The sequence below is a fragment of the Ciconia boyciana genome, chromosome 2, assembly GCF_034638445.1.
Source record: "Ciconia boyciana chromosome 2, ASM3463844v1, whole genome shotgun sequence".
Lineage (NCBI taxonomy): Eukaryota > Metazoa > Chordata > Aves > Ciconiiformes > Ciconiidae > Ciconia > Ciconia boyciana.
The window spans coordinates 162,885-186,109 of NC_132935.1; the positions used below are offsets into that span (position 1 = coordinate 162,885).

The window sequence follows — 23,225 nt, forward strand, 5'->3', positions numbered from 1 at the left end:
ACACGACTGCTCCAGTTCTGGTGTCAGCACACAGGAGGTGAACATGCAGACAGGGGGAACTGATCCCTTTTGACAGCAACGTGGAATTAGATCAGCTCCAGCTAACTGTGACACCCACCTCCAGACTGACGATAGCTGACCTGGCATGACGTCTACCTTCAAAAAGGGTCGGTGCTTTGTGACCACTGCTTTTTTTGATCTTTCGAACTCTAAAGCTGGATGTCTATAATGTCCAAACCACAGCCTTTGACTTTTAATATACTGAGAGGTTACAGAGATTCAACTACATGCCTTGCTCTATGCTTATCTGCCTACACATCTGTGAAAAACAAACTCTCACCAAGGAACTAGGCTAAAAACATCTAAGAGAACTACAGCTGAGTGTTGTTTTGTTTGTTTGTTTTTTCTTCTGTGTGTGTGGGCTGTTTGTTTGCAGTTGTTTTGCTTCTCTTGCTTTTCAGACCTCCTGAAAGGCTGAGAAAGGAAGAAGGGGAGAGTGGAATGGTGCTAATCTGGAACATAGTATCTTTGGTTCTAGTCCTTGCTCTGCCACAGGTTTACTGTGCAACAGTGGGAAAGTTAAATACAAACAGATTTCCCAGAGCAGAAAGCAAAGTTCTCCCTTGAAATCTGAAAGTCTAGATATACTGAAATGCGTCACTTCAAGAAACAGCATGCTCCTGGGCTGCAGATTAACTATGTCAGCTGCACTGCCTCTTAGTTTTCAGAAGTCTAAAAACGGCTGTTTGTTCAGGCCCAGATACGTAGGTGTGATACCACCACCGTTCTTCTACAAGCCCTGCCAACTCCCCACTCACAACCACAGCAGACAGGAAACACCACTGCTCCTAGCCTGACTCCTGCCCACCCAGACACTGGGGAAGTTGCCTGACACCACTGCCTCCCCTCAAAGAGGGGCTCAGCAGCATGCACACTTGGCAATAACTGGGGTACATTAGTGGCTGGAAGACAATTCACCAACCGTCAGCAACTGACAGCCTCTGCACGCAACACTGGAGAAGCACATGTGTTAGGTGGGGCCAGCCCCCGCACAGGCCTCGTGCTGCCTGGCATCTGGGGTCCAGTGCATGCACAGGGGTTTAGTAGAATGCAGGTGGCCTTAACTGCGTGATTGCATGCCACACACAGCATGCCGTGGGACTGCTTGCCTTGGAGTAAAGGTTGGTCTTCAGCACTCCCCCCCTGCCATAGCCCAGGGGCGGGCCCCCCAGGCAAGCCTTGCCTGCTGCTTTCCCCTTGCGGTTAGCCACCACAAAGGGGTTCTCACTGAAGAGGATCGGCTGAGAGTCGATCATACACTCTTGCTCTGGCGTCTCTGGCATCTGGTCCTGGGACAAGGGGCAACCCGTGGGATCCTGCTTGTCTAGCTGGGGCTTTTCTGCCCCACTCGTGCACTTGTCAGGTGATGCAGGGTCCTGAGGAAGGCCAGCCATGCTTCTGATGATCGGGCCTGCAGCTGTTTCTGGGTATGAATCCCGCCTGTCCTGTGCCACTGGCAGAGACAGCATAGCGCAGTCGCCCTCCATTCTGGAGCTGGCCTTATTATACTGAACAAGCTGAGAGGAAAACAAAAGGATCAGAAAGAAATAAGGAGAACAGAGTAAAGGAGAGGAGGGAGAAAATACAGAGCAGCTGCTGATGCTGAATGACAAGGGAGAGAAGAATTCCAGTACTAATGCCCACACAACCATCCCTTCCCTCTCTTCTACTCTACCACCAATCTTGTGGTCCCGAATGCCACTTCCAAGAGAGGACCTTGCTGTCAGCATGCAATACATACACCAAGTATTTGACAGGCACAAACACGCTCCCTCCACTTTTGCAGCTCTCATACACATTCCAGCCTGCACTTCAGCAGCTTACCAGTAACACTGCTGCTCTCTAGAAAAATTGATTGCCAAAACCTGCACAAACACACATCCTCTCCCATCTCACTGCAGCACATCCTCAATTCAACTCCACCATCACATGGCCAAACATCAACTGTCTCACCCCAGCATACTTTCAAATATGTCAGCACTATCACGCAGAATGACACCTCTCACCTCACTCCAAAGCATTTCCATACAGCTACACAGTTATCTCCATATCATCTATCCCATGCATTTCCATCACACCTGCACAGGCAAGCATGCTTTTATGGCCCCACTTCATCAAAATACACACCAACAAGTAACAGAGAGCTAAATAACAGCTAACAGAGCACAGATCCCTTTGAGCACTCTTACTGAAGGCAGGACTGAAACAGAGCTCCAGTTCTGCCTAGGCTCAACTGTACCCATCCAAGATGAAGCACTGACCTTTCCTCTTTTAATACTATAAGAGTTTGTTACCCCAGCCAAAGCCTTCTTCAGGGAAGCAGAGATAATCCGAGAGCAATGATCAAATCTCCTTCTATCCAAGTGCCTGCCAGGGAGCAGAAAGATCTCTTCTACTCAGAGCACATTCTCCAACTCCTGTGTCACGGCAGCATTCACAAAAATAGCTCTCAAGGGCTGGGTGGGCTGGTGACTACAATGGCAGCTGAGAGGCTCAGGAATTTCTGAGGCCCTCCCCTAACCCCTCAACCCCAACCCAATCTAAAGCAGTGGTTGGCAGAGCCCTGGCTCATATCATATTTCTTTAGACAGTGAAGCCTGTGCTACCCTTAGAAATTTTGCTATTGTAGCTACGTGACTTTCCAATGTAAAAAAACGCTACCAAAAAAACCCAAGCAAAAAACCCTCAAATCCCAACCTTCTTTTCCCAGAGTGCCATAAACTAGACTAGCAAGACCTCTAGTGCACATAAAGTTATGCCAGGCAAAAAGTACTTTCAGGAACATTATTTGTTCATTGGGGAAGATGTAATGAAAACACTGCCAGCAATCCACCACTGCAAAGTGGGTTTGTCAGTCCTACAGCCAGGCCCCTCCGACACCACTGCTGCTTTCCCTTGCCAAGCAGAAGAGCACAAACACTGACCAACCCGGATTCCAGGTGAATCCCACCACCAAGGCCTACTTTGCTTCGCACAAAGGGAAAAAGTAAACAACACTTTTAGGGCACTGTGGAGATGGGCATCTCACCAAGACTGCATGAAGTCTGATAGTCCATGAGGAGCCTCAGTCCCTGTTTTGTTCATGGACATGACTGGAACTGAGCTTCATCTACCCCTTGCTTTGATCTCCAGAGCTTCTGCTGCAGCTGGGCAGGATGCCTCACTCCCTCTGCTTCACAGTGGGCTATTTTTATCAGACAAGCAACAATTTCTATTTTGGGTAAGCAAAGATTTTGGCAATGCAGTGTGCTTTTCCCAGCCTTGCCTCTGTCACTCCCCAGTCTAGCAGACAGGACAATCATGTTTTACCCTGCATCCTCCAAGGCAAATATAGAAGAAATGCATTTGCAGTTCTGATCCATCACTTTGCCCCAGACACTGAAACAAATCTAATTTTAAATCTAATGAACAAGTACAGAGAAAGAATCAATGGCTAAAAATTGAAGAGAAATAGATTCAGACTAGAAAGTACAGATTGTTAATTAACTAACCACGGTGACACGCTACTGAGAGATGTGAAGTCTTCTCCATTTCTTATAGTCCAGAAAGCAAAACTAGATTTTAAATGTTTCGCTGTGGCTAGATGCAGTCATTCATGGGTACGGTTTTCAAGCCTGTACTACGCAGAAGACAGAGACTATAATAGCTCTTTTATTACTGTGATGGCAATACCTAGACATTGTAGCGCACTGGGTACTCTGCAGACATCAAGTTACATCAAGCCGGAGGGCATCACTGAGACGAGCATTCTCATGCAGCTTTCAACTGGAATTTTTCAGTTGGGGTTTTAAAAGTATACAAACAGGCTTGCATCTCAGTAAGCCTTTGTTAAATCTGGCTCACAAAAGGACCAATACACAGCAATACAGATTAATCCAAGATACACAACCATCTGCCGCCTTCTTTAGGGGCAATTCTTGGGGAATCCTCATGACAAATTCCACCCGCAATCTACAGCAGTCACGACAGAGGTCTGCACCTCCTGTTCAACAGTGTGAAGAACAGCAGGGAACTATATGGCAACAAAAGACCTGTAGACACTGTTTAGAGCAGAATGTATGTGGTGAGAAAGTCGCCCTAGAGACAGGAAGAAAGAGAAAAATACTATGGGAACTGGGCAATAGCATTAGTCATCTTAATCCAGTCAGACTGTCTGGAGATTAACAGACAACCTGTTAATTGAACCACATGTTTTTCTGCTGTCTCTGTCTGAGTCTTCCAGGCAGTCACCAAATAGGCTAGGTGCAGCTCCTGAAGTAACGCCAGAACCTTGCTGTCCTTGAAGCCCATATCTCCCTGTATTCACGATCTAGGCAGACATATTTTTCAGAGCAAAGACAGGGCTGGGCAAATGACAGCTGGAAAAAGATAAACATGGGCACCAATTGGCCCCTCCCCTGAAATGGGACATTTGTAGATGCCGCCCATACACCCCGGCATTCCAGCGTGTTCAGCCTCGCATTCCAGTGCCAGGCGTTCCTGGGCTGACATGGACTGCTAAGGCACAAGTTCCCAAATGCTGCTCTGCTCTGGACGACACTAGGGCTGTCCAGCAAAGAGGCAGCTGCTTGCATGGTGCTGGCTCTCCCCTTGTTTCCAGCTACTAAGTTACACTAAGAGATGCTAAAAATACATTAAACCTTTTCCTGATAACCCTTTTCTGTGTGAACAGCCAGGAGAGAAAACCCAAAAGCTGGGGAGCATGGGGAAGAACAAAATGAGACAAAGCTGGAGACAAAGCAGTGCTCTAATCAATGTGAAAGCAAAAAAGCAAGAGGGCCTGAAGTCAACGACAGGATAGATGAATAGGAGAGGAGACCTGTCTGGATGGAATGACATGGAGACAGTAAAGGTAAAAGAGATGATCCTGAAACAATAGAATGGGAATGCAGAATCTGATGATGACAGCAAAGGGTGGTCTTGCTGCAACAGGAGGAAAGGAATGGAGGTGAAGACTGAGGATGTATGTGAAGGAGCAGGCAGAAACCCAGGGGAATAGGTATGATGCAGGGAAGAGAAAACGTGACCAAAGGAAGCAAAGATGGAGAGGTGAGGAGAGATTTTAAACGACAAAGAAGAGACAGATGACTTGGTAATCTGTGAAGTTTGTGAAATCTGGATTTTCTCTTGGCCGAGCTACATATCAGGGACTGAAATGCACGTCACAGGGCAGGATTATCCCAGGCTGTATCCGGGCTAAGTCATGATATGCAATCACTGCCACTTTGCCTTTTGCAGTCCTAGATGGATCTTGACTTTCTTTTAATACTTTTGGTATCAGCACCCTGCATCCCTCCTCCTTTCTAAACACCATCCCACAATGAATTTACAACTAAGCTGTGCACACAACATTGTCATCTTCTGTGTCAGGAAGAAACTTCCCCTCCCTCCTCTGCAGCTTTCAGTAGTTGCTTCCTTCCATGATAAATCCCCTGCACTCTCCCATTCATATGTATCACCTGCTGGGCTGTTCTTTGTGCCTTGTTCAAGACACTTCCTTTTGTGTCTCAGCAATTACACAGGCCATTTCCCTTTCCAAAATGGAAAGCGACCTGGCTCTCTGCCCTCCTCATTTTCTTATTCTAATCTTTCTTTTGTGGCTAACTCCTGTTTCAGTCAGTGTCAAAGTCTACCACAGTTCTGCTTCCCAGTTTTCCTCTGCAGAGAGTACTGTCATCTCTCACACCAGGGCACAAATAGAGGGCAGGTAACAGAACGACCACGGCTTCCCCCACACAGGGACCCACATCTCAGCAGCCCCTCACTTACAGTGCGATTGACTCTCTGTAAGCCACTGCTGGGCAAAGCAGCCAGGGTCCGATAGTCCAGTCTCAAAGGTTCACTGGTGATATTCTGGAGAGGGGCAAGGGGGGGAGCAAAAAAAAAACACAAACACCAGGAAGAGATCAGGCCAGAAGTCAACTAAATCAACTAGAAAGAGCAATTAAAAGGAAATGACCCCTAGTAATAACCAAGGCCTTATCTCCAAACTCTGCAGAAAGTTCCCATTGCCTGGAAATGAACCTGGCATTGTTCCAAACACAACCACTGAGACCCATGACAGAAGCTGGGCTTGAGAAATACTGCAGAGAACATGTCGATCTGGGCCCTTGGTCACCCACTGGTGCACAGATCCCCACCATTCCTCCTGCCCCCACATGCACACGTCCACGCCCTTATAGGGGGAGAGGAGAATGTGACATACATACCAGTTTTCTCCAAATAGCATCCAGAAAGGCTTCCAGTCTGGATTTGGAGACATCTGTGAGTGCAAACCTACAATTCCTCTACAATATCTTCTCTCAACCTTAACTCACACTCATTGTATAATTTTGTTTGATTTCGCTTTCCATTTGCATTTGTCTGCCTTTCTAATTCTAGACATTGTTTTTCACCATTTCTTCCTCAATCACATTACAGATTTCTTAATTTCTGATATCTTCTCTTATACCCAAAAGTCAAGTCTTTTGACGGGGGGGAGTGGAGAACAGAAGTTATGGGGAATGAGCACTTTTAGAGATTTCTCTGGCCTTCAAGTCCAGTTGCAGCCCTTTTCTGCGACTCTCCAACCCTCCCACCGTGCTCCTCACCTCTGCCTCCTCCTCAAGTTGCTGTGTGGCTGCCTCCCGCTCCCTACGCATCCACTCCTTCCACGAGACAGGACAGAGTCAGAGCAGCATCCAAGCAGCACAGGCAAAGAGAGAGGGAGAGAGGTCAGCACCATGCTGGGCAGTAACTCCAGAGGGGGGGACAGAGGAGCATGACAGCGCTGGCACCAGGAGAGGGTGAGCAGAAACCCAGCACAAACGTTGGGCCCAGGGAAAGAGGAGCTGGAATTCTGCATGAGCTCGGTTATCACCAGCAAAACAGACGGGAACAGACACCCCGTACAACACAAGCCGGGGTGTCACCAGATGAGGGGAAGAGAACGGATGTCTCTAAGATCCTTAGCAGGGTCAATCCTGAGGAAAAGTGAAGGGAGCTAAAGCCCCCCCGGCAAGCACAAGCTACGCCATCACCAAGGGAAAGGAGAAAACTGCTTATTGCTAGAAGAGACATCTTGACAGAGCACAGACTGGAGAGGCTGGAAGGGAATGGAAAAACAAATCTGCAGAGCACAGGCCTAGTTGTCACTAAGGAAAAAGACCTAAAAAAATCACATGCTTGTTAATAGCATCACAGCCAAAAGACTATATATAGAGACAGAAATTGTATAAGCATAAGGCAGGGCTTCAAATCAGCTGGGCAGCTCTCACTCATTCAGTGCAGCACAGGAATATTATGGGTGACCAGTGACTAATCTCACAAGCCCCAGCTACAGGCTTGCTTCCAAGCTGCAAGAGGAAGGTAGTAATATGTTACTTGTCTTAAAGAATGATTTCTGTGCATTTATACTTTTGTGACTTTTTGCCCAGCACCTATGCTGCAGAGCGAGGGCTGTGGACAAAAGCAGCATCATTCTTCTGTTCTATTGCGTATAGCAACCCTCCTGACTGCTCCTCCTAAGCAGCAGCAGCCAAGACTGTCAGGATGGGAGGTGGAAGGCATTTGAGAAATACAGAGGGAGCTAACTGAAAATTCTGATAAGCACCTAAGCCCTTCTCTTCAAAAGCTTCTGTGCATTACCACTAGCAAATAATCAGTGTCCCATATCACACTGCCAATCTCCAGACAATAGCGAGCCACATGAGAAGACACTAACACTCTGGAGGATCACAAGACCCAAAGGGATATTTAGGCTAAAGTCTATTCTGAATCTGGTTATGCTTATTTTGGAGAACTGTTATCTGTAAGGTGAGTGTTCAAGCTGACAGTAATAATGTATGTGATCCTTCTCTGAGGTCTTAAGCTGAAGAGAGACAAGAGCACCAGCCAGCCCAGATGGAGCTGTGGAATGTTCAAAGTTCATCTCTGACAACATCTGGGGAGCCTGGGAAGGCTCTGGATTAAGACTAGAAAAATAACTACAGCTACAGAGTTGGGACAGAGGAATGCACCATGAATCAATCCATGGAGATCTGGAGTTACTAATATTGCTATTAGAAACTGAATTGTCAAAGAACTGAACTTGAGAGATGTACGCAGTGAGTGCAACAGTGGTATCTGAAAACCTCTACAGGACTAACGGTGAGTAGAGCAAAGCCAAAATTCTTCCCATTTCTTCAGTTCACAACCTTACTGTAAGTAGACACGTTTGATCTCTATCACTCTTGGGCAAAAGTGAACATGAAACACTGAAGTGTTAGAGGAAGGGTCCAAAAATGATGACACAAATAGTATTACTGAGGATCTGGCACTGAGGTGGGAACTTGCTACAGCATTACAACGGCTACCATACAGTGCTGGCTCCATCACTGGTATAAATTTAATCAAAACCAGTACTAGAGACAGAATCCCAGTTTCAAGGTCACGCTAAAAGGCAACTGCAGAAAAACGTGTCTTTGCTCTTGGATCTCAGGCCATGGATCCCAAGATGTCAGGGGAGTCTGGAGCATCCACTGCTACCTCCTCCTAGTACCCTAATGGAAGGAGCACCAAAAAATACGAAATCTTTTAAAGGCACAGGCAATTCTGGAGGGGAGTCTTGGTCTCTGCTGATCACCAGGCTACAGGCATACTTCTGAGCTCTTCAGAGGTTGGGACAGACATCGTAATGATACTAGGCTACACTATAGTGAGAGAAAAGGCAGTATATGGGAATATAGACTTTAGAATTCCTTAAATACATGTCACTGCAACCTCAGAATATTGCTTTAAAATCTATCAAAAGTAAAACATCCAAGAAAGATGAACCATGATTACTGTATATTGTTCAGCCTCCAAGAAGAATAATGATATTTGCTATAAGATGCCCACCACTGTTTTGAAATATTGCTGATGGCTGAATGATTAGTTATTGCTAAGTTTTTTTATTTTAAATTAACCATTTTAATAAAATTTCAAGTTCAAGTTTTCCATAAAAAGCTATCATAATACCATCAGCACTTTCTTAAATGAGATATGACCAAGGCTACATCATCAATCGTAAGGGTTCTTCTGTTTTTTTTACAAAGTCTCTGGGGTATTTTTAAGTAATCTCAGCATAAATTTTGGAAAAGCCTTTATCTACCTAAGACTGAACTAATGCAACCTGCTCAGACAGAGCAGCATGGTTTTGGGGCCAGATGTGCTCTTGGTTTATCCAGAGGTGTTAGAAATGCTGATAATGACTCATAGTACCTGAAGTCTCCTACAGAGTATTCAAATCCATATGCTACCAACATAAAACTGGTAGGAATACCCTTTGCTTAACAGTAACACTACGAAATCAGGTTTTCTGAAACCACAACAAACTACTCTCAGTTCCTTCCTAGGGAAGGAACAAGACATTTTACAGGAAAAACCTAAATCTGCTCTGCTCTGAGCTGAACCAAGTGACCTGTAGAGGTCCCTTCCTACCCAAATTATTCATAGAATCAGAGAATCATAGGATAGTTTGGGTTGGAAGGGACCTTTAAAGGTCATCTAGTCCAACCCCCCTGCAATGGGCAGGGGCATGTTCAACTAGATCTGGTTGAAGATTATTCTAGAAGGTCATTCCACTGGAAGAATTCCCATCTAAGTATAGATCTCAAACACCATCAGAACACCTTGCAGATACTTAGGACAGAAATCCCTTGTCTTATTCCTGCACATACTGACATCAATCTAAGCTGTAGGCCAGCAAAGATAAAGCAAAGCTTCCAAAGGGAGTCTGCAACACACTGAGCCGCTTTTGTCTCTCTACCCCAGTCTTTCTTAAAATCATACGCTGCATAGCCCATTGCAGTCACTGACAGAAGGCAGAGTAGGATTATATAAATATGAGATATATATGTCTATTTAATGATTACACATATCGCATGCCTGAAAGGTCATATGGCCATTTTCTTGTTCATTGCTCTGTCCTCTTAGTCTGTGCCATTGTCTATACAACATCTTGACTGTTTTTCCTAAAACAAGTAAAATCTCAAGTGTTAACTAAATGATAAAGATCACCTCCATCCAGAATTGCCAACATAACTACACTCTTGTGGGCTAGCAAATGTAAAAAAAGCTGAGTGGTTACAACTACAGAGAGAACCTAGAGAAATATTAGGTGTATCTAAATTGGAAACCTGAAGAAACTCCTGCATAAATACACATCCTTATCTACCAGGAGAGCAGATTCCTAACTGACAATACCAAAGAATTCAATTTTCCCTCATCTTCCCAAAGAATCTGACTGAATAAATTACAGTTTTAAGAGGGATAACTAGAAAACCCAAGTCCTCGAGGGGCTTGACTCTGCTAATCTATTTCTGTGAAAGGCTGAAGTAGTGGGCAGAAATACAAAATTCTTATAATGAATCAGAAAAATTATGATGTAAACTGAGGGGCACAAACTTGTGATTGATTAACAGCACCACTTCTTCAATTCAGGGCAACTTTGAGCTGTGTGTTCTCATCTTTGCTCATAAAAGCTCTGTCATGGAGTGCTGTAGAGAGAGAACTGATTAAATGTGGGACTTCCAAGCTAATAGGCCATTTTTCTCAAAGTTGCAGCTAGGCCAGAAAGTACCAGGAGGTAACAAAGATGAACTCTGTAAATAACAGAAGAGTACCACCAAAGAAGTACATAGGAAGGTACGGCAAAGCCAAAAATCAGCTAGAGTAACTGAGCGGTGCGCTACGAAGACAGAAGGCCCAAAGCCCCCCATGGCATTAACAATTGGGTAGAGATAATCTGTGGCATTTTCCTTAGGGCTCACAGGCTTGGCAGAACCGCTGTCAAGAACAGATTCTGCTACATGAAAAATCTCTCACCACTTTCTCCATTTCTTCTCTCTCCCACTGAGTTGCTTCTCTCACCATTTCCATCTCCTAGGAGAGACCAAAGTTAGAGCCACTTCACCCAGTGCTCTCTCCCCACTCAGAGCACCTGTAACCTTACGAAGATTTCAGAGTCCCGTCCTAGCGCATTCCTGATGAAAGTGCTGGGACCTGCTGATCCCATAAAAAAGGAAGTCCACTACCCATTATGTTGCAGATTCCATGCACCAAGGGAGACACTAGAGATTTTCAGAAACTTTTTCCACTCCATAACATTCTCCTAGTTGTAGCCAGAATACCCACCTTCTGTAGGATCTCCAGTTCTTCAGGGCTTAAATCCCGGTCAATAGAAGAGATACTTTCCAGGCTATTCTTGCGCCCAATACCAGCAGCAAAAGGGTTTGCAATAATTCCTGGGGACATCTACAAAGCAAAAAGGCAATAAAACATAGCGGAAGCCCACAGTGTGCCATACAAAAAAATCCATATCCTGGGCTCCCAGATACAGTGTACCAAGATGATCCTAGGCAAGTCAGAACTCTTTCACAACTTGAAACCTTATTTCAGCTGTCAATTACGCAAGGAACTTGAGGTCCAACAAAGATGAATTTAAACTGAAACAGGTACGGAAAGGGGATAAGGTGACCAGGGATTGGGTACATATTCTAGCGGAGAATAGAAAAGCTTACTTGCTAAGTCTTGAAAAAAGAAAGCTGAGAAGGCACAGGATTGCTATGGGTAAGTGTTTCCCTGTGAGGAAAGGCAACCACCAATAAACAGACAGACAATTTACTTTAAATATAACACTGGTACAAGAAAAAATAGGCATAAATAGCCTGGAGAAGATTAGCTTGAAAACTACATTTCTAACCAGTGCAGTGATATTGTGAAACACTTCTGTAATCAGCAGAAGAGAGACAGTCTTTAGAGACTACTACTTTTATGAACTGGCAATCACCTCCAGTTCATATAGCAGGAGACCAGACTTTGAAATCTGGGACCTCAAAAAAACAATCTACTGAAAAAGGTTGGAAAAATTCAGCAATCTTCTATGAAGAAAGAGGTGGGATCCTTGTGGTACTGGACACTACGAGGGCACCCTGCACTTCAGTTCTCACCTCAATGGCAGCTGCAGCCTTGGGATCAAAGCCATCGCACACTAGCACAAGGAGCGCGTCACCCACACTTCGGAGTATCTGTACTGCTTCTGTATGTGTCATTCCCAGCAAACTCTGATGATTCACCTCCAGGATCCGCATTCCTACCTTCAGACGGCCATCCCGGGCCGCAGCCCCAGAGGAGCTCACCTATAACAAATGGGGGGAATCAAGATCTCACCTAAGGAGGTAAGAGAAGATTAGAGAGCATGGGGACCATCAGGAAGAAGGGATGAGAGAGGACAGCATACAAAGGAAACAGGGATAAAAGGCTGCAACTACATGTCAGGGAAAGCATCTGGTAGTACTTATATATGCTTACGGAGAGGGTAGAAAAGGAGGAACGTGTACAGTTTGGTAGAGGAAACAGGTGTGGAAGAAATCTCTTATGGGAGATAAAAAGAATCTGTATTTGAAATGTGTTGTCCCAAGGAAAGAAACTGCTTTTGTTTTGTCAATGAAGCAGGTGAGAAAGAAAGCTCTCGCATCTATGATTTATCCTCACAGAAAGGAAAGTGTAATAATTTTTTGTTGGGAGAGAGACAGAAAATGCAAGTATAGGGATAATTTTTGTGGATAAAGATAAATGAGGCAAAAGACTTTTCATTGTCTTTGTGGTAGAGACAGGCATAACAAATTACGCATGTCTGTCATTTTCCATCCTCTCTTTCAGAGAAATAACGTGTAACTCCTATTTTCTTTCCTCAGCAAGTCACAAGAACTCATACTTGCCTCATGTACGCAAGCTATCACCAGGGGAAGCAGTTACATGCAATATATTGATAAGGCACATGAAGGCCAGAGTTTCTTAAAGAGTGCAAGCATCCATATATGTTTGAGGAGAGAATGAAAGTGCATGCTTTGCCACCAGAACAAAGGCAGTAAAGGCAAGGAGTTGTTGGGTTTTTTTTTCCCCTTTGGAATAGGGAAAAGAGACTGCAGGACTTGCTGTGGGTACAAAGTGAAAGAAAAGAAAAAAAAAAAACAAAACCCAAACACATGCAAACATGAGGCTCAGGAGAAATATGCAAGCTGGGGAAGCGAGAAAAAAATTGATCAATGGTGATAGGAGAAGCTACTATCAGGAACCAGACAGAAATACAGGATACAACTTAAAGTGCCTTAGGGAAAGGAACAGAATCACCAAAAGGGCATTACTTTTTCTAATGGGAAAACAAAAAGCCTGGAACAAAATGGGATGTACATGCAGTCAAGCTAGATCAAATGAAGACCTTGGTACATTCAGTATACAGACAGACCTCACTGGGAACACCAGAGACAAACGAACAGCTTCAATTCAAACACCCAGTCTCAAAGCCAAAGAACCAACATGACTAAGCTTTACAAACAGAATTATGACCAGTGCTACACAAGGGCTTTGCAGAAAGAATATGTCAGTGTCAGGGATCTCAAGCAAAGCCTGTAGATCTATGACGAGAATAAGGAGAGCACAAGGGCACACAAAGTTGGTTGCTGGGTGGGGCGAATGCAAGGACATGCATGACTGGTTGTCAGGGTAGGATGGAGGCACAGGTAACATCAGAGGAAGGAAAGAAAGAAAGAAAGGACTACTGCACACCACATATTACTGGGATCAGAGAGGCAAGAAGCCCCAAAACAAACCAAAGGCATGGGTGTTCATTGGATTTATGAGAGCTGTTTTGGAGAAAAAACAATAGATATATGTTTAATTAAGTACCTGTAAAAAGAGGAGAAAAAATGCTGCATGCGGGGGGTGGGGGTGGGGGGGAGTCATGCATGCCTACACATAATTTCTTCAGGGCTGTAAAGGAAAACATTTAAGTGTTTGTGAGTGCGTGTGCATGCACAAAAGTAGTCACATGCAGCTGAATGGAAAAAGACCGAGTACTCACAATTTCTTTTCCAGGGAGAGCAAGTGCATAAGTGTGACAGTAGAACACCCAGAAATAATGGGAGGAGGTGAAGTTAATGTAGAAAAATGTCCTTAATGCCAACTGTCATCTGTACGATTGATATGTCATTGAGGGACACTGAGCTATCCCCATTGAGACAGATCATGAATTTCAAATTGTAGATATAATTTATACTTCTCATGGTATTCAACTTGTAACACTTCATCAAGAAGGTTTTAAAAAGGAAGAACCAGATTACAACTTTTAAAACAAATGACAATTAAGGGACTCAATGGAAATGCAAATTAAGAAAAACTAAGGAGAAAGAAGGTGGTAATCAGACATCCAAAGAGGAGGAAGAAGAAAAATCACTCCTTTGTCTCTCTGTTACTGGAAATATACAGACAAAATAAGAGAAGCAGGAAAAACACTCTGGTTATGACAGATAAGAGAGATGAAGTTGAAATAATACAGCTGAAGGGAGAGCAGAAAAGTTCAGTGCTTTGGTTCTCCAAAGGTTAAAACAACTATTTAAAAAAAAAAGGGGGGTGGGGGAAATGTGTAAACTAATCCTGCAATGGGGCTAAACTGTAAGCATTCCAAACCTCTAAATGCTGTAATACTGAAGGAGATAAAAACAAACCTCATCATTAAAAATAACTGTAGGTTACAATAATCTTAGGTTTTCTTCTACTGCTATTACAAATATTGCAGTTGAATGTGCAACTATTACTTTGATGGAGTGAATTTACTCTTTTAAGTTATATCCAAGTAATAACAAATGCTGACTATTCCCTTTCTTTGAAAGTAGCCAATTATTAGAAAGGGTTAACTGGCAATTATGGAGTGTCCACCATCCAGCAAGGATCATTAAGACCTCTAGAGCTAGAGCAGAGTTTTTACCCTACCATACCAGCTAAAGAGGGAACCAGTGACACTAATGTGAACATCCAAAGTCCCCCTTTGGTCAGCAGCAAGACCAAAAATTACACCACTTATCACTATGCTCTGTTGCTAACAAGAAAGAAGAGGCAATACTTTTCGGTAAGGGTCAGGAGGAGCATAAGCTTATACACAGTATATTGTTGAAAAGAAAATATGCATTACTTCTTGGGGAAAGGTGACATGACAAGTAAGTATGCACACAAGCAGTCATTTACAAAGGAAAGGGACCAAAATTACACACATGGTGTGTGGCACAGGACAAAAGGTGAGCAATTAATAATGCTTTCGATGAAAGGAGGAAAGAGCATGCATGTTTGAGTGGGCAAGAAGGCCACAAGCACTTGGGGGAAGCAGTAGGAATGGAGGGGAAAAGGAAAGACGTATGCATTCATGTTACAGGAAAAAAGGCAAGAGAAGAAACGCAAGACAAAAAAAAAAGCAAACCTAGGAAATTAAAGAAGAAATTTTGTAGCTGTTGTAGAGGAGAAAATGTGAAAGGAAACAGATGCGCCTCCTTCAGAGGGTGAAGAATACTCCAGGAGAATTGATGCACCCAGTGAAAAGTGGAGAGAGCATATCAAACAAATTCCACAGGGATCACCCTTTTCCCTAGCAGTCCTTGCATGCAACCAAGTTGCAGAGTTAGTGGTCTGGTACCTTAGAAATGAAGATGCCTTCATCAGTGGGATCAAATGGATTTCCAGCATGACCTTTTGCTCCACCCCGGATGCTGATGCCCAGCTTTTCTCCTGGAGCCTTTTCAATACATATTTCCTGTAAACACAGAAAAGGTCTCCTTCTTTCTGGGTCAAGTTCAGACTGGAATTGTTGAGGAAACACTCCTAGTAACTGGCCATATTCTAAATACCCTGAAAAGGACTTGAATTAGACCTTTCACTCATTTGGCACAGTTTATTCCTTTTGATGAGGCTCTGCCCTTTTCTGTATTTCTGTCTCCTGTTCAGGTCTGGTCTTTGAAATGAAATGTGATCATTCTCTGATCACAGTATCACCATGGGCATGGCAAGAGACCCTCCACAGTCCTCAACTGGATATATACTTACAAGAGACTGGATTCTGCCACAAGAGAAGGAAATTTCAACCAGAAGTTTGGTTGTATCCTAGTCGCAGACTTCCAGCTAGATAAGAAATTGCCTTCAAAAGTGATCCTTCTATAAAGAAGAGTGCAATTCCCACCAGTTCTCTTACTCAGAACCTACCTGCATACCAGGTGGTGGCGGATCTCGCCTTACTAACATCGTCAGCTCCTGGGTGTTGGAGAGCAGGGCATTCACTGCTTCCTGGTGGGTAGCATGGCGCAGGTCAATACTATTTACCTCCAAGATCCTGTCCCCTACACGGAGCCCACTGCGAGACGCCAGTCCACGGGGAATGACCTACAAAGAATCATTAATATTACAACTAGAGAAGGAAATTCCATCTCTCCTTGGAGAGGCACTGATTGTGTCCCTAGGCTATCCTCCAACATCATCTGAGGCCTGTTTTGAATTCTCTCTCTACAACCAAAGATCCCCAAGAGGTAACATATCTGTGAACGGTGGCAAAGAATGAAGTAAGATTTGCTTTGAAGTGTCATTCGATATGTTCTTATATTCTCATATTAGCGTTTTCATCTGAACCAATCCTGTGCCAGCTTTTCCATTATTTTGCCTGTGACTGTAACCAGAAGACAGCTTTCTCACAAGAACTCTGAAGGAACTCAGATGTTAAACTGCAGGGCTGTTGTCAGAAGTGCATCATCTAGCGTTACAAATGGCCACTGTACCAGGACTGACAGTGTCAGTACAACTCCAGTCCTCAAGAAGTGCTCTAGAGGGGATCGTGAGAGCTACAGAGTTACTAACCAAGAAACCTAACTTATATTCCTGGTAAAACAAGAGAGTCAGCAAAGAAAGAGTAAGATCTGTGAGCAGGTGGATAAGCAGGGTTTGTTGGGAAAGAGTTAGTTTGGCTTTGGCAAAAGCAAATCCTGCCTCATTGCCCTGCTGAAGCACTGTGAGAGAAACAATGAACATGTGAAGGAAGGAATCTGGTAGACATAACTTCTGGGCTTCCAAATGGCCCTTGACAAGGTCTGAACCTAAAAGCTATTAGAGAAGCTGTGTCCACTGGATGGGAGGAAAGGCCATCTTAATGGACTGAAAGCTGGTTAAAGGAGAGGAAACAAAGGGCAGGGCTGGACAGCTGCTGCTCAGGACACAAAAGATTCACTGGTGGGGTGCCTGAGGGATTGGTGCGGGACTGGTGTTATTCAGCAAGTCCATCTGTGACCTGAAAAAGGTAGTGAACAGTGAAATCTCCAGGTCTGCAGATGATACTCTGCTGTTCTGAGCAGACAAATACCACCCTGGTGGTGGGTAACTTCAAAAGGGGTCAAGAAAACTGGACAAAAAGACATGGCATGACCTTCAGCACAGACAATGAGTCTATGGAAAAACACCTTAAACCATGCACACACAACACTGAACTCAGAAACAGTAACTCAGGAAAGTTCCTAAAGACATTTTTGCATGTTCTCTGAAATCATGGGCTCCACATGCAGGAAGAGACAAAAAAAAGCCAACAAAATTTTGGGCATCATCAGAAAGGGTACTGAGACCAAGACAGACAGAACCACCCACATCTCCAGGACTGTTCATTTCTCTGCTCCCAAAAAGGCAGAGCAGAAGGGGACTCAGAAATCATGCCAACTCTGCAAGGATCATGGTGACATGCCACAGGGTAAGGTCCCCAGCACCAGTCAGAGTACCCCCAGTGCTTTAGAGGAAGGATACAGCTTTCAGGGTGTTGGGCTACAGGGAGTGCCTGGGACCTCTCCCTGAGGCTGGTGGTGGCCTCACCAGTGGAAGGTGTGCTCTGATCAAGGTGCCGAGCTGGCAGGTGAAGAAGCTACAGGATGAGATGAGCATACTGGATAGTGTCAGTGAAAATGAACAGGAAAGCAACAGGCTCTTTGCAGAAACTCTGGAGAGAGAAGAGTCCAAATCCCACATTGTACGGAAGAAGAGTCAGCTAGGGGCTATGCTTAAACAAACAGCAGAGGCTCCCAAGCTGGGGAAGGCTGGGAGCTTGGGATTGTTGGCCACAGAGGGAAGAGTCCTTTTCTCTACTGACACGCATCTGAAAAATAGGTCTAGTGCCTTGTAGCAGATGAGGAGAAACAAACTACACAGGAGGCGGCACTGGAGCCATCCCAGAATGTACCACATGTCAGCACCAACAGGAAGCGTCAGGTGAAACCTACTGGAAACCATTTCTGCAAGGGACAGAGGCACACATCTGTCAAACAGACTTGCTGTTTCAGGCAGCTTGTTGCTAGCCAGAGGCTTGGATCCAGTATACTGTGAAAGACAGCTAAGTCAGCAGTGTGCCCTTGCAACAGTGGAAGGCGTAACCAGTGAGGTGAGGGAAGGGATCATTCCCCACTAATCAGTGCTTGTGATGTTGCATCTGGAGTACAAGACAGACACTGATAAACTGGAATGAGTGCAGCAGAGGGCCAAGAAGATGAACAGGGGTGTAGAGAATACATTGTACAAAGAGAGGCAGAGAGACCTGGGGTTTTTCATTCTTGAGAACAGAAAGCTAAAGGGGATGTTGCTGCTGTCTTCAACTACCTAACACAATGGTACAGAGAAAACAGAGGCCAGGCTCTTCTCAAAGGTACACTGTAGTACAGGGAGAGAGGCAAGGGATCCAAGTTGGAACAAGGAAAATGCTGACTAGATATTAGGAAGAAAATGTTCACCATAATAGTAGTTAAACATTGGAAGAGGAGCCCAGAGAGGCTGTGAGATCTCTGTCTTTGGTGATACTCAGAACTTGACTAGACAAGGCCCTCAGCAAGCTGATCTAGGCTAGCCCTGTGCTTTCAGTGAGATCAAATCACCTCTGCAGGTCCCTTCCAACTTGAATGATCCTGTGATGCCACATCTTGAGAAGGACATAGTGGGGTTACAGAAGGTTGAGAGAAAGGCAACTAAAATAATGAGGGGATGGAGCAGCACCTTGCAAGAAGAAATGAAGGCCACAACTCTGGAGAGAAAGCTGAGGAAGGAGAATGAATAAGGTTTACAACACTGAAGGTAGTGCATAAGGTGAATACAGGACTTCTGTTTACCAAAGTGGCAATACAGTGTAACCAGTGGGACATCAGTTTAAAGCAGATCAAAGACTCCTTCTTCAGGTGACAGGTAATGATGTTCTGGGACTTGCAGCCATGGGTGTTAGAGGAGACAGATTCAGCATGTCTAAGGGACAAGAGACGTATGGATGCAGAAAGGGCTAGGCAGGGAAGTCCTCTCTAACATCCCTAATCCAATGAGTGTGGATGTGCAGGATTGCGAAGGGAATGAGCTGCAGCAAGTGGCTGGCTTGTGTGCTGGCTCTAAATAGCATCAGCTAATGCCACTGCTGGAAAGAGAATGTTGGGTTGAAGGACACTGGCCTAAATGCAGAAAAGCACTTCTGTTTTTCCTTGCAGTTACACATTCATCCCACTAACACTTTCTGAGTAATGACTGGTTTTCCGAAATGCTTGCACCTTTCCAGGATTCATTAAAAGCTAACATAAGCTCAGCAATTTCAAAAGCTAACTCTGCCCAAACAGTTCAGCATGAATTATACAGGTTTGCAGGCTTTTACATGCCATTTAGATTTCTACAACAGCAGCAGTATGTCTAGTATAAGCTAACTCTTTACATATGCATGCATCCCTCCCCCATCCCATTTTTTTTAAAATCTATACTGTACTTCCCAGACTCTTGCATCAAAATCCTTCATCTTCACCCCAATAATTAAACAGCTCAGGAGTGTCCACTGCTAGGCTGCTCACACAGGACTTTACCTTTGAAATGAAGACACCTGGTTCATGAATCCCAAATGGATGGCTTGAATGGTCACTGCCTCCTACGATGCTGAGTCCCAGGGGACCACCTGCTTTTACAAGGTGAATTTCCTTGAGGGAACAAGAAGCAGAGTCAAAGGGAATAAGGGACTAAGGAATAAGGGTCCCCATAAGGACAACAAACAATGAAAAACATAGAGTCAGGGATGTTTTGCATAAGCACAAGGTAAGTACCCACAGGACAAGGGGGCTCCCCATTACTTCTCAATGCCCCAATAACACAGTGGGCCAGCCCTCATCAGACTACCAATTTTTCAAATGAAAAATACCCAAGATTACACTATCCCATATTCCAACAGACAGACTCACCTCAATGGGATATTGATCCTCCAGGCCTTTAGACAGATGGTTCCTTTGCAGCGAAGGCGTCTCCTCCGGTGGGCTCTCCCCATGGCTGGGAGGCGGTGGTGGGGAGTGCATGCGCACTCGTGGCACACCTGGTGAGTCTCCCTCGCTGAGCTGCTCTGCACCCTCTCTCTCTACCAGCAGCACGATGGTGGGGGAGGATGCGGTAAGCAGCGCTACTGCCTGATCATGCCTGGCTTCTGTCATGTCTACCCCATTGATCTAGAACAACCCGCAAACTCAGTGTCAGACCATCACCCGAGTACACCCTGTCATTTTAAGCACTTAGCCAAGCACCCTAAGGGACCCCATTCTGCTGGAACACTGCCCCTTCTCAAAAGCCTGTTCCTCAAAGCACTTTGTAACTTACCCCACTCCTTCCTATCCGGCAAAGAGAGACAGGCACCTGCTCATTCCCACCTGACCACAATCCTCTTCCTAGACAGCTTACCAGCCCCTTTCCCACCTTCCCTGTACACCTCCAAGCCCTAACAGCATCAGTGATGCTCCAGGGGACCATATGACCAAGTACGATGCCCCACCTCCTGGAGCACTACAAACCTAGCTATTGCCCGGACTATGTTGTGGCTCGACATTACCAGGAGAGTACCCATCACTCCTTCTTGGCTTTGCATTCCAGCTTTCCTACTGGGTCACAACAAAAGAAGCCCAAGAGGTTGCATTAAAGGAATGGGTCGTCTTGTGGTACCAGTTAAAGATATAATGCTTCAGACAAAGAGGTACTTCCAGTACATACAGGGAAGCAGCAATGTCATTCATACAAGGCATTGAAGAGAACTCATCTGAAAAAAACTGTATACTATTCTCATCCTTCACACACAAAAAAATTATCTGACATAAGTTAACAAGATGTGCAGAGAAAAGCTGCTATGACAGGCAGGGGAACAGAGAGCCTTTCCTACAAAATTAAGATTTAAAACAGCTTGCCTAGAAACACAAAGGACCAGAAAGGATGCGACTGTTCTCCATGAATGTATGAGGGACAGAATATTGAGAGGACAGCTAAGCTAGAAGAACACTACCAAAAAGACAAAACTTGCCATTAAAAAGTTGAAGCTGAAAATTAACAGGTTTCTAGTCCTTAGGTTCTGGAAAAGCTTTCCAAAATGAACAATGAGGACATGAAAAAACCAGCTGTTAAGATGGAGTTTGATCAGCTACAAAATAAGAACGTGACTTTGTAACAGCCACAGCAACTGGATTTTGTAGCCCGATTCCTCACTGTCTGATTCCTAGAAACATTATAGTTACTCCCCAGCTCCTTCCAAGAAAGCAGTTTCTGGACAAAGCTGACTGCACATAGTCTGACAAGGCTTTGTCCAGAACCTCCGTAAACACCACCACCACCCTCACCCGACCTGCCCCATCCCATCCACAGTCAAGTGTGCTACTCCCCTTACGACATGGAAGAAGATAGGCAAGACAGCCCTATGCTGTGTTGGACACAAACAGGAAACTCTCAGCCCCACAGCATCTCCTCTATTCAGAGGATTGTCCCCAAAGGGACACCTTTGGCACCAACTACAGAGGATGAACAGATGGATGTGAAGGCATGCCAGCTTGCACATGCATGCAGGAAGAGGAAGGATGTAAAGGTACCTGGGTAATGGCTGCTGAGCATAAGAGACAAAGCAATAAGCAGGAAAGAGAATAAATTAAACATACAGGTGCACAAACCTTAATGAAATGCAGATAACAGAGACAAGACTCAAGACACTCATGGATGGATCATTAAAGGAATCACTCAAATGGTAACATTAAAGAAGTGCAACCAAAAACGTGGTAATCAATATGCAGAGGAAATCAAGATTAACATGGGTTATCAGAACAGCTCTCACGGGAAAGAGCAAACTTGCTACAGGAAGTTTTAAGGGCAATTGTGGGAATGTGCAAAACTTATTATGGGATGTTTAGCAGAAGGATCACAGGTGGGAAAGAGGAGTGGCCAAGGAGGAGAGGGGAGGAACAAGCATGGGAAAACAGAGAGGGTGGAGAATAAAAGAGGCAGATCACACGCAAGCAGTCTGCTGGTCAGTATGCTTGTCTGGCCAAGCCCTGTGCCTGATCACCATAGTCTGCTCTATCTTTTTATCAAACTCTGTTTGTATTTACTGTGCGAGTTTGCTCTCTATTCTGGGTATGTGTGCAAGATCTACTAGTAAAATTCAGGTTGGACTAGCCAGCAAGTAGGAACCCAAATCGTGGAAAGACCCAACAGCTGGCCCAGAAACTGAATAAAAGGCTCAGGGTCTGACCAAAGAGCCTTGAAGAACTTGACGCTTGGGCCAGAGACTGAAGAGACCTGCAAACATGAATATTTATGTGAGTTGAGTGAGGGACTATATGTGCATGTTCCACTAGCAAACCTTAAACCTGATTAGCCAGAGGGTAGGAACAGGGTTAAGTTGTCTGTGTTGTTCATGCCCTATGAGGACTGTTTTGTGTTTATGTGTGTACCTGTAAAGGTACTGCCCCCCTTCTTGTCTGTGTAAATCTATGGCCAGCCATGTCTGCAGTGTGTTTCATCTTTGGAATCTGCACTTAGCCTTCCTGATGGCTGGACCTGGGAATGGGGAAAAGTGGCAGCCTTGTGTCCAGTGGACTGGGAAGGGAGGATCCCCTTGGGTCCTCCCATCTGCCAGATACACCAATTTTTAACAAAGATGACATGCAGAAGAGACTTGGCCCTTAGGTTCTTATCACCAGATCAAGGCCCAACATACTCCACAGACAGACCTGCTGTAGCAGCATACACTCTTGACTTCACACATTCCCCTCTATTATTTTTCTGCCACTCACAAGAAGATGAGAATGGTCAGACTTGGTCAGACCAAAAGTATACAGTGGTACTTCCCCAGACTAGTGAACATGACACAGGAACCCCCTGAGTCAGAGGTATATCATATATAACAGCCCTTGATGGCATTTTCCTCATTAACTTCTCCATTACCTCATGATGCCTTCCCAGCTTTTGGACAGCTAGTTTTCAGTGGCCTGTATTGCCATGTCTCTGCTTAGCAAGAGAAAAAGACCAACCAGTGCAGTTCAGCTATCTACGTGCCCAGA

General features: G+C 44.8%; 1 protein-coding gene across 29 annotated transcripts in view; it reads right to left on the reverse strand.

The window, feature by feature from the left end:
• Positions 1 to 23,225, reverse strand: part of SCRIB (scribble planar cell polarity protein) — a 122,301-nt gene that overhangs the window by 37,936 nt on the left and 61,140 nt on the right. For 10 of the 29 annotated variants that reach the window (XM_072851648.1, XM_072851647.1, XM_072851656.1 and 7 more), the window contains exons 21-29: positions 20,103 to 20,360; positions 19,734 to 19,844; positions 16,087 to 16,263; positions 15,524 to 15,640; positions 12,009 to 12,197; positions 11,194 to 11,313; positions 10,885 to 10,941; positions 6,651 to 6,707; positions 5,830 to 5,913 (exon numbers count right to left, since the gene is read on the reverse strand). In XM_072851648.1, coding sequence (XP_072707749.1) covers positions 5,830 to 5,913; positions 6,651 to 6,707; positions 10,885 to 10,941; positions 11,194 to 11,313; positions 12,009 to 12,197; positions 15,524 to 15,640; positions 16,087 to 16,263; positions 19,734 to 19,844; positions 20,103 to 20,360 — 1,170 coding nt within the window. Of the gene's footprint in view, positions 1 to 1,169; positions 1,578 to 5,829; positions 5,914 to 6,650; positions 6,708 to 10,884; positions 10,942 to 11,193; positions 11,314 to 12,008; positions 12,198 to 15,523; positions 15,641 to 16,086; positions 16,264 to 19,733; positions 19,845 to 20,102; positions 20,361 to 23,225 lie in introns of all 29 variants that reach the window. The other 19 variants (XM_072851671.1, XM_072851667.1, XM_072851666.1 and 16 more) reach the window with 5 other exon arrangements.